Here is a 12363-nt window from a genome sequence, read left to right on the forward strand (position 1 = left end):
CTAGCTTCTTCTAAGATCAGTTCTTATTTGTATTTAACATATTAATTCAGCAACAAGAAAATCTATGATAAAAACCTGATATCCTTTCAGATGTCCATGTACTCTGTCCTTTGGAATTGTTGACCAGGTAACTTTAACTAATGTGCTGTTTATAACATCCACCCCATGGATCACTGGAGCTGTATCAGGATCTGTTAAGCACATAAGAATGATGAGCTTTCAATACCCTCAAATGTGATTATTAGGATCCTTTTCAAAAGGTGATTTTTCATATTGCTTAATCTGAGCACAGCACTCTTATGAAATCAATTCTAAATAGAACCAAGAGAGTTTCTCATGACAGAGGAGTTTCAGAGCCCAAATAGGTTTCTAGGAGAAGATAGCTTATACCACACTGAGAAATGCAGGTTTCCAGGTGGATAGATACAGTGTGGGCAGTGTAACTGGAACCAGTGGCCAGTGAAATATTCTGTGGGCATCTTGCCTTTAGAAGCAGATGAACTAAACAATATAACCAAAATTACTTGAGAGCTTGATCAGTCTATTAATAACAACAGCTAACATTAACTGAGCATATGCTATGTGTAGGCACTGTTCTGAGCAACTGGCTCACTGGACTGGCTCACATAATCCTTAGAACAACCCTATAAAGTGGTATTATTATCCCCATTCTATAGGGGAACTAACTACAGAGGAATAAACCAAATGCAGAGCAGCCAAGACTAATAATATCTTAGCTCACAGGGATATGCCCAGTGTAATTTTATTTGGGTAGAAGGATTTAGATAGCAGGTATATAAGGAGTTAGTAATTTCACATTCTCAACCTGTTTCCATTCTTGGATCAAAATACTACCTTGGATACTGGAAAAACAATGAGAATAACTCCTGTGTAGTGACATGGAATACACCATCTTTCCTTTTTTTAATCTATTTGTGGCAGTTATTATAGTATAAGAATTTAATATTGAGCATATCACTAATACTTCAAAACAGTGTGTGTGTGTGTCTGTGTGTGTGTGTGCGTGCATGCACAGCGTGTACGTGTATGTTTGTAATTCTATAGACAGATCTCAGTCTGTATCTCATCTGCATTAGGAAGGTTCCCAAAATATAACTGAGGCCAGGGATGACATCAGGTGGCTGTTAGAAAGTCTCTGACAAGTAAGGACAAATGTAACTGGAAACATGACAGTTATGCTGCTTAACTATTTGTAGTGATGAGTACTGGTCTTTGATTTTTCATATAGAAATAGCTTTACTGAGAAATAGAATAAAATTAAAACTTTTAACATAATTCCTTACCACTCTATAATGATTGGCTATCCTGCAGTCAACCTTAAATTTCTTATATCTCCCACAGCTAGTACATTCTCTTTGCATGCAGTAGTTGCTCAAAAATGGTCATCAACAGAAATGCAATATACTTGAAAGAAATTGCTCTTGAAGTGCTTAGCAGTTTCAGGCACATCACTTACAGTCTTCTCCAGAATAGAGAATCACTGACTGAGGCTCAGGGCCGGAGCCAAGGTGATTGATGGCTTGGACTTGGACATCATAAGGAGCATAGACAGTAGGCGTCATCACCCGCAAGGTGTGGTTTGTGACTGTTTCTTCTTCCCACTCCACGGGGGCTCCCTGTGGCTTCCAGGTCACTCTGTACTCCAGCCCTGGTCCATTCTGCTCCATGGATTTCAAAGGCTAAGACAGAAGGCAAGACTCATGTAGTGTGATCACAGATAGGCTGAGTCAGAGACGGTGGCAAGCCACTCCAAATGGCAATAAGAAACACCACAATAGAGGGATCCTGTCTTGGAAGATTTTAAATCCCCCTCTTTGGTTTAGAAACACTTGTGAAAATTTTTGTCTTTCTGTAAGTTTAGGTTTGAAAGTTAGTCCCTCACCTCCCTAAGCAGTAAGAAGCCCACAATTTAGATGCCTTGATTATGCCCTTGTGATTAAATCTCACTGTTCATATATGAAAGAATTTACTAAGAAATTCCACAGAGGATTTTTGCTTTTGTCTATGCTTTCCTCTATACTCTACTTTTTTACTCCCAAAGAACTGGAAGATACAGAAAGGACATGATCATGAATTGTATGGTTGTGAAAGAGATTTCCCGTGACTTTTCAGTCAGAACTCTTTCTACCTGACTCCATCCATCCTTCTCCATCTGCCTTCCAAGAGAAGAGAGAGATTGAGTAAATCTTTATTTCTGGATAATACGCATGTTATACATTAGTGCCTAGAAGATATAGCTCCTCTCTCTAATAAAATAATTCCCCAGCTTCTTGACTATTTCTTTAAGAGAGAGTCCTCCCCACTCCCTAACCCCATCCCCACTTCCACTTTCTTTTGCTGAAAATTTAATGAAGGAATTTCTAGTATAGGGAATTGGTTATTTCCACTTTAGTTTTTTAAATTAAGCAATATTTTAATTAAAAAAATTAATGTGATTTAAATCACCTGTTTCATTTCAAAAATGGGAATATGCATTCCAATGAATCATATAAAGACTACATAAAAAAATGTGACTTAAGTCCTAGATTATAAGGTTCACTTATATAAACAGTAATTTTGTCTATATATATATATGAGTAATTCAATAATATCATATATATCGGGGAGCCTGGGTGACTTAGTCGGTTAAGCATCAGACTCATGATTTCCACTCAGGTCATGTTTTCAGGGTCGTGAGATGCAGCCCCGCCCCAGGCCCTGCACTGGGGGTGTGGAGCCTGCTTAAGATTCTCTCTCTCCCTCTGGCCCTCCTCCTACTGCTTGCTCTCTCTCTCAAAATAATAAAATGAAATGAAATGAAATGAAATAAATAAAATAAATAAAATAAAATAATGTCAAAAAAAAATAATGTCATATACAATGTTTTCTTACAGAATTTGCAATGCTTCTTGACTCAATCTAAGTTACTAAAATATTTTTAGATGGACTGGTTGGAATTAGGTTGAAAGTAATGCTGTACCAGGAAAACAATTTCAAGTCTATGCTAACTCCAAGGTGAATATTTAAATTAGCTACGAGAAAAAAAATCAAAACAAAACCTTTCTGAAATTTCACATCATTATTTATACTTTGCATTCTAAGTTTTGCACCAAGATAATTTTCACTACCATACAGATATAAATCCACCAGGGGCTTTAGCAGTGCCCAGATGAATCCGGCCACAAGCTTTTAGTTTCATACTGCAATCTGGAATTACAAATTTCTTCAGTCTCCACCAACAATAAATGAGTACAAATAAAATTATTCAATTTACACATGTTTTGTTCCAAGGAAAGGAGCTACATTTAATAAAATTCTCCTGTAAATTTTAAAATAAAACTGCCACCATAACTAACACTTTTAAGAAAAATCTTATCTAAATTACCAGGCCCTTTGGTGCCCAGACTCCGGAAGAAACAGCAGGAGAATTTTGTATTTGCTTTCAGACAACGGGCAACAAAATCACAGCAAATTCTTAAACAGGCCCCCAACAAAGATAGCAGACCAGAGGAGCCAAAGCACAGGTGGGAGTGGGGGTCTTCTTTTCATCACTGACTGAGTGCATCTGGGGAAGGTCATTAAAATGAGAGTCCCAGCATCTCTCTATGAAATGTAAGGCCGATACCATCCAGCTCCTGTCTCCCTTCTGAAGGAGTGCTGAGGATTAATGAGCTGATGTTGGTGGAACATGGTGTGCTTCTCTGAGGAACTGACCTGATAATTACATACTATTATTTTCAGCTAACCAGTTATATCATCTATCTTATGGAAATTGCTAGGGAACTTAAGAGAGAAAAAGACAGACACTCTACAAGAATGAGATATTAACATAATTTCAGATTATAAATTAAGCAATTATGAAGACAGTGTGGTAGCAAATATGTGTGGCCACAAATTCAAGGAAAGAAATTATATTCTTGAATATACTTAGATTCTGTGTATTACCAATTTTTTTCCAATTTTAAATTTGCAAAACTTAATTTCACTGAAGTGGGAAAAGTGGGTTAGTGTTGATATAAAAATACTGAGTGAAAAAAAAATCAGACTAAACTTTATACATCCTAAAATTCTTCCCAAAATCGTATCTGGAAAGAGGTTTAGAAATAAATTAGTATATTCCCACATAAATTCAAAAATGTTCTACATTTGGGGCGCCTGGGTGGCTCAGTAATTAGGCGTCTACCTTCAGCTCAGGTCATGATCCCAGGGTCCTGGGATCGAGCCCCACATCAGGCTCCCTGCTCAGCGGGGAGCCTGCTTCTCCCTCCCCTACTCCCCCTGCTTGTGTTCCCTCTCTCGCTGTCTCTCTCTCTGTCAAATAAATAATATGTAAAATTCAATGAATTTAAGGTTGGAAGTCTATTATTAATCAGAATGTCTGAATGGTAATCTATATTAAAGTAGGTTAAATTATTTGCTCATGAATATGTCCACAGAGAGGCGGAGAAACTTACCCATTGTTACAGAAGGAATTTAGAAATGACACTCAAAACAATTAAAATTCTCTGAACAGATATAAAATTTTACACCAAATTCAAAGACAAAAGTCTATTTCATAACCTTTAATAGAAATATGTAAAGGGGTGAAAAGTGCAATTTGAAGTCCAAAGACACCTATGGTAGGTTTGTTGATTTCTAGTGGTATGGTGACAGGCAAGACGGCCTACCACCCTGACCTCAGTTCCTATATCTAGAAAAAGGCATTAATGACAAAGCTGTTCTCAGAAAAGAGCACACAAAATGCTTAATAGTGCTTAAAAGGAGTGGTTATTTATTTCTCAGATATCCTTCTGATATGCATAATATTTATTAGACCATGTACTAAAATTTAGGAAAGTTTTTCAGTATTTTTTGAACAAGAGACGATTTAGAATATTGGTTGTAAAAATACTAGGAATCTGAAACTTTTGATAATGGATTACAATTAAATCAACCTATATAACCTTCCTTACATTATTTACCACTGTTTAACTATATCTCATAACATTCTAATCACAATGATCTGTAAAATATACAAATGAAATATATTTATAAAACATACAAATCTTATATCTTTGTTCTGAAAAAATATTTTTCTATAATTACACTTAGCATGCAGACCTAAAAGAAAGAAAAAAAGAACACAAAGTAGTGTATAACACATTAGAGAATACACACCTCCCATTTTATAATCATTTCCTTGGGTTGAGAGGCTTGAACCCTTATGTTTTGTGGATTCTTGTCTGGAGCTGAAAAATTGTAAGTATTAAAATTACTTTTTGCAATTTTATGGTCCATAGATAAATCAGCATATCATCCCACCTCCCCCTAAATCAGATTTTTAAATAACTTTGATCGTATTCATTTATTTCTATCTGGCCCAGTTTGTAAAGACTTTTCACCAGCTTTATTGAGAGACAACTGACATAAAACACTGTGTAAGTTTAAGGTATACAATGTAATAGTTTCATATACGTGTGTGTGTTTATAGATCTGTGTGTGTACATATATATATATATATCTTCAATCTATAGATAGACATTTTATATTTATGTGTATATATTGTAAAATGATTACCACCATAAGGCTAGTTAACACATCCATGGCCTCACAAAGGCGGCTTTTAAATATATATTTTATTTAAAGGAGTAAAATCATATGCATGAAGTGATATTATTATTATTCAATGGGAAGTAGAAGATTTACTTTAGATATCTTCATTTTAAAACTGCTCTTTAAGTTTTTCAACCTGCTTTTTTAAAAATAATCCTAAACCTACTTTTTTATCCTTTTTTTTTTTTTTTAAGATTTTATTTATTTATTTGACAGAGAGAGAGAGACACACAATGAGAGAGGAAACATAAGCAGGGGGAGTGGAAGAGGGAGAAGCAGGCTCCTGGTTGAGCAGAGAGCCGGATGCAGGGCTCGATCCCAGGACCCTGGGATCATGACCTGAGCTGAAGGCAGACGCTTAACGACTGAGCCACCCAGGTGCCCCCTAAACCTACTTTTTAAATATACGTTTTAATCTTAAACCTGCTTTCCTTTTTCTATTAGAATTATTGTTAGAAATGTGTGTTGTGAATATCTGCCTCTAAGCTAATAAAATTAAACATCATCATGTATTAATTTCAACAGCCAACTGTTAGGGACAACAAAAAGGTAACAGCAGATAATGTGCCCATGAAATATATTCAAATGGATCCATTTAATAAGAAAGGGCTAAGTGTAGTTTTAGTGCCAAATGCAACTTACATGTCAATCACACAAGTATCTGATTCAGTCACTATCTCTTCTTGCTTTTTCCTCAATCAAAAATGGAAATTATACCCTAGCTTATTTATTTTGCCCCAGGGAAAAAAACAATAATACCATGCTATGATCACATTGTTGACCAATGACAATTAAGTAACACAAATTTTAGTATTAATCATTCTTGAGATTTAAAAAAAAATCCTGGAAATTTAGATAGATATCAGATATCTATTTAGATATTGAGAAACAATAAATACAGTAAATGTATAAAAGTAATGATATGAAATAATTAAGGTGCCTACAATGAGTAAAATGTTTTATTTCAGAAAGTTGAATAAAGGAGAGAAGGAAAGATGGCGGAGGAGTAGGGGAGCCTATTTCAACTGGTCCCCGGAATTGAGCTGGATATCTACAGACCACTCTGAGCACCCACGAAACCAGCCTGAGATGTAAGAAGATCTGGATCTCCACAAACAGAATATCGCAGGCAGTTGGTTTTGAGGTACAAAGCGGGGAGCCATGATTTTCGGAGGATAAATGGCAGCGTGAGGGAGCCTGGCTGTGGGGATCCTGCACCACCAGTGAGCGACAGCCTCGTGCACTGTGAGCGGGCACAGACTTGAAGACCAGTAGCAGTGGGGAAAGGACTTTAGGGCAGCCCTGGGGGTGGAAACCCAGAGTGGCCAGTCATGCGTGTGAACTGGGAGTGGCTGGCGGTTTTAGAAGCACAAAGGGCAGAGACGTGCCCCGACCTGGAGGCAGGACTGGGAGCGCTGCGGAGGGGCGCACAACCCAGGACGCTGCAGTTTATAGCAGCACCGACAGAAACGGAGACAGTGTGGCCTGCAGAGCTCACTGAAGAACAGACTGAGGTCTCTCTGCTCTGAGGCAGAGGGTTGGAAACGGTCTCTTCTGCTCTGACTCGCGGAAGAGACGTGGAAAGCTGCCAGGGAAAGGCACCAGAGAACAAAAGCCCCAAAGACTGATTCCCACTGAGCCCATCCCCCGCCACAGGGGTGCAGGGCAACTCCGCCCAAACAGGGTTGCCTGAGTAACAGCAGGGCAGGCCCCTCCCGCAGAAGACAGGCTGGGAAAACAAGAGGCCAGCAACCCTAAGGTCCCAAGAAAACAGGTGCATCTTGCTTGGGTTCTGGTCAATAATTTGGACTCTATACATTCCCTCAAACACCCATCAACAGAATGACTAGGAGGAGGAGCCCCCAAAATAGAAAAGACTCAGAGATTATGACTTATGCTGCAGATTTACAAATGGATGCAGATATAACCAAGATGTCGGAGATGGAATTCAGGCTAGCAATTGTGAAGACAATTAATAGCAACATAGATCTCTAAGGGCAGAAATGAAAGCTGAATTGGCAGAACTTAAAAATGCTATCAGTGAGATCCAATCCAATCTAGATAATCTAACAGCTAGAGTAAGTGAGGCAGAAGAACGAATAAGCGACCTGGAAGACAATATAATAGATAAAAAGGGAAAAGAGGAGGTCAGGGAAAAACAACTCAGAATCCATGAAAATAGAATCAGAGAAATAAGTGACACCATGAGGCGTTCCAATGTCAGAATCATTGGAATCCCGGAGGGAATGGAGAGAGAGAGAGAGGGCTAGAAGATGTATTTGAGCAAATCGTAGCTGAGAACTTCCCTAATCTGGGGAATGAAACAAACAATCCCATCCCAGAGGCAGAGAGGACACCTCCCAAGATCAAGGAAAACAGGCCAACACCCGGCATGTAATAGTAAAACTTGCAAATCTTAGAACCAAGGAAACCATCTTAAGGGCAGTTGGGGGAAGAGATTCCTTACGTACAGAGGGAGGAACATCAGAATAACGTCAGACCTATCCACAGAGACCTGGCAAGCCAGAAAGGCCTGGCAAGACATATTCAGAGTACTAAATGAGAACATGCAGCCAAGAATACTTTATCTGGCAAGGCTGTCATTTAGAATGGATGGAGAGATTCAGAGCTTCCAAGACTGGCAGAAACTGAAAGAATATGTGACCACTAAGCCGGCCCTGCAAGAAATATTAAGGGGGGTTCTATAAAAGGAGAAAGCCCCCAAGAGTGATATACAACAGAAATTTACAGGGACAATCTATAAACACAATGTCTTCACAGGCAACATGATGACAATTAATTCATATCTTTCAATAATCACTCTCAACGTCAATGGCCTAAATGCTCCCATAAAACAGCACAGGGTTGCAGATTGGATAAAAAGACAGGACCCATCCATATGCTGCCTACAAGAGACTCATTTTGAACCTAAAGATACATCCAGACTGAAAGTTAAGGGATGGAGATCCATCTTCCATGCCAGCGAACCTCAAAAGAAAGCTGGGGTAGCAATTCTTATATCAGACAAATTAGATTTTAAACTATAGTCTGTAATTAGAGACACAGAAGGACACTATATCATTCTTAAAGGGTCTATCCAACAAGAAGATCTAACAATTGTAAATATCTATGCCCCCAACATGGGAGCAGCCATCTACATAAGCCAACTGTTAACCAAAATAAAGAGTCCTATTGATAACAATACATTAATTGTAGGAGACCTCAATACTCCACTCTCAGAAATGGACAGATCATCTAAGCAGAAAATCAACAAGGAAACAAGAGCTCTGAATGATACATTGGACCAGATGGACGTCATAGATATTTACAGAACATTCAACCCTAAAACAACAGAATACTCATTCTTCTCGAGTGCACATGGAACTTTCTCCAGAATAGACCACATACTGGGTCACAAATCAGGAACTAGAGAAAAAGCAACAAACGATGCCTAAGCCACGCCTTAGAAGAGAAATCATTAAAGCAGAGATCAATGTATTAGAAACCAGAAACACAGTAGATCAGATCAACGAAACTAGAAGTTGGTTCTTTGAAAGAATTAATAAGATTGATAAACCACTGGCCAGACTTATCCAAAAGAAAAGAGAAAGGACCCAAATTAATAAAATTATGAATGAAAGGGCAGAGATCACGACTAACATCAAGGAAATAGAAACAATTATTAGAAATTATTGTCAACAACTATATGCCAATAAACTGAGCAATCTGGATGAAATGGATGCCTTCCAGGAAACCTATAAGCTTCCAAGACTGAAACAGGAAGAAATTGACAACCTGAATAGGCCAATAACCAGTAACGAGATTGAAGCAGTGATCAAAAACCTCCCAAAAAACAAGAGTCCAGGGCCTGATGGATTCCCTGGGGAATTCTACCAAACATTCAAAGAAGAAATAATACCTATTCTACTGAAGCTGTTTCAAAAAATAGAAACAGAAGGAAAACTTCCAAACTCATTCTATGAGGCCAGCATTACCTTAATCCCCAAACCAGGCAAAGACCCCATCAAAAAGGAGAATTTCAGACCGATATCCCTGATGAATATGGATTCCAAAATCCTCAACAAAATCCTAGCTAATAGGATCCAACAATACATTAAAAGGATCATCCACCACGACCAAGTGGGATTTATCCCTGGGATGCAAGGGTGGTTCAACATTCGCAAATCAATCAATGTGATAGAACACATTAATAAGAGGAGGGAGAAGAACCACATGGTCCTCTCAATTGGTGCAGAAAAAGCATTTGACAAAATACAACATCCTTTCCTGATTAAAACTCTTCAGAGTATAGGGATAGAGGGAACATTCTTCAAGTTCATAAAATCCATCTATGAAAAACCCACAATGAATATCATCCTCAACGGGGAAAAGCTGAGAGCATTTCCCTTAAGATCAGGAACACGTCAAGGATGCCCACTCTCGCCACTATTGTTCAACATACTACTAGAAGTCCTAGCAACAGCAATCAGAAAACAAAAAGAAATAAAAGGTATTCAAATTGGCAAAGAAGAAGTCAAACTCTCTCTTTTCGCAGACGACATGATACTTTATGTGGAAAACCCAAAAGACTCCACCCCCAAATTACTAGAACTCATACAGCAATTCAGTAATGTGGCAGGATACAAAATCAATGCACAGAAATCAGTTGCTTTCTTAAACACTAACAACACAACTGTAGAAAGAGAAATTAAAGAAACGATTCCATTTACAATAGCACCAAAAACCCTAAGATACCTCGGAATAAACTTAACCAAAGAGGTAAAGGATCTATACTCTAGGAACTACAGAACACTCATGAAAGAAATTGAAGAATACACAAAAAGATGGAAAAATATTCCATGCTCATGGATCGGAAGAATAAACATTGTTAAAATGTCTATGCTACCCAGAGCAATCTACACCTTCAATGCCATCCCGATCAAAATTCCAATGACATGTTTCAAAGTGCTGGAACAAACAATCCTAAAATTTGTATGGAATCAGAAAAGACCCCAAATCACCAAGGAAATGTTGAAAAAGAAAAACAAAGCTGGGGGCATCACGTTGCCCGATTTCAAGCTATATTACAAAGCTGTGATCACCAAGACAGCATGGTACTGGCACAAAAACAGACATATAGACCAATGGAACAGAATAGAGAACCCAGATATGGACCCTCAACACTATGGTCAAACAATCTTTGACAAAGCAGGAAAAAACATGCAATGGAAAAAAGACAGTCTCTTCAATAAATGATGCTGGGAAAATTGGACAGCCACATGCAGAAGAATGAAACTCGACCATTCTCTAACACCATTCACAAAGATAAACTCAAAGTGGATGAAAGACCTCAATGTGAGACAGGAATCTATCAAAATCCTAGAGGAGAACATAGGCAGTAACCTCTTTGACATCGCCCACAGCAACTTCTTTCAAGATACATCTCCAAAAGCTAGTGAAACAAAAGCAAAAATGAACTATTGGGACTTCATCAAGATAAAAAGCTTTTGCAAAGCAAAGGAAACAGTCAACAAAACCAAAAGACAACCGACAGAATGAGAGAAGATATTTGCAAATGACATACCAGATAAAGGGCTAGTATCCCAAATCTATAAAGAACTCATCAAACTCAACACCCAAAGAACAAAGAATCCAATCAAGAAATGGGCAGAAGACATGAACAGACATTTTTCCAAAGAAGACATCCAAATGGCCAACAGACACATGAAAAAGTGCTCAATATCGCTCAGCATCAGGGAAATCCAAATCAAAACCTCAATGAAATACCACCTCACACCAGTCAGAATGGCTAAAATTAACAATTCAGGAAACGACAGATGTTTCGGAGATGCGGAGAAAGGGGAACCCTCCTACACGGTTGGTGGGAATGCAAGCTGGTGCAGCCACTCTGGAAAACTGTATGGAGGTTCCTCAAAAAGTTGAAAATAGAGCTACCATATGATCCAGCAATTGCACTACTGGGTATTTACCCCAAAGATACAAAAGTAGGGATCCGAAGGGGTACGTGCACCCCGATGTTTATAGCAGCAATGTCCACAATAGCCAAACTGTGGAAAGAGCCAAGATGTACATCAACAGATGAATGGATAAAGAAGAGGTGGTATATATATACAATGGAATATTATGCAGCCATCAAAAGGAATGAGATCTTGCCCTTTGCAATGACGTGGATGGAACTGGAGGGTATTATGTTGAGTGAAATAAGTCAAACAGAGAAAGACATGTATCATATGATCTCACTGATATGAGGAATTCTTAATCGCAGGAAACAAACTGAGTGTTGTTGGAGTGGGGGGTGGGCTGGGAGGGATGGGGTGACTGGGTGATAGACACTGGGGAGGGTATGTGCTCTGGTAAGCGCTGTGAATTGTGCAAGACTGTTGAATCTCAGATCTGTACCTCTGAAACAAATAATGCAATATATGTTAAGAAAAAAAAAAGAAGAAGAAGAAGGTAGCGGGAGGGGAAGAATGAAGCGGGGGAAATCAGAGGGGTAGACAAACCATGAGAGACGATGGACTCTGAAAAACAAACAGGGTTCTAGAGGGGAGGGGGTTGGGAGGATGGGTTAGCCTGGTGGTGGGTATTGAGGAGGGCACATTCTGCATGGAGCACTGGGTGTTATGCACAAACAATGAATCATGGAACACTTCATCTAAAACTCATGATGTAATGTATGGGGATTAACATAAGAATAAAAAAAAAATGATAAAAAGCTTCGGCACAGCAAAGGAAACAGTCAACAAAACA

The 12363-nt window shown here is 38.6% G+C and overlaps 1 protein-coding gene across 2 annotated transcripts in view; it reads right to left on the reverse strand.

Moving 5' to 3' along the window:
- The window catches only part of CHL1 (cell adhesion molecule L1 like), a 214173-nt gene that overhangs the window by 16768 nt on the left and 185042 nt on the right, over positions 1-12363 (reverse strand). For both annotated transcript variants that reach the window (XM_064593579.1, XM_064593581.1), the window contains exons 18-20: positions 5158-5228; positions 1478-1700; positions 76-191 (exon numbers count right to left, since the gene is read on the reverse strand). In XM_064593579.1, the coding sequence (XP_064449649.1) occupies positions 76-191; positions 1478-1700; positions 5158-5228 (410 nt within the window). The remainder of the gene's footprint in view (positions 1-75; positions 192-1477; positions 1701-5157; positions 5229-12363) is intronic.

This window comes from Mirounga angustirostris, unplaced genomic scaffold (genome assembly GCF_029215605.1).
Source record: "Mirounga angustirostris isolate CCGP_5_RB_7025 unplaced genomic scaffold, mMirAng1.0.hap1 SCAF_1, whole genome shotgun sequence".
Classification (NCBI taxonomy): Eukaryota; Metazoa; Chordata; class Mammalia; order Carnivora; family Phocidae; genus Mirounga; species Mirounga angustirostris.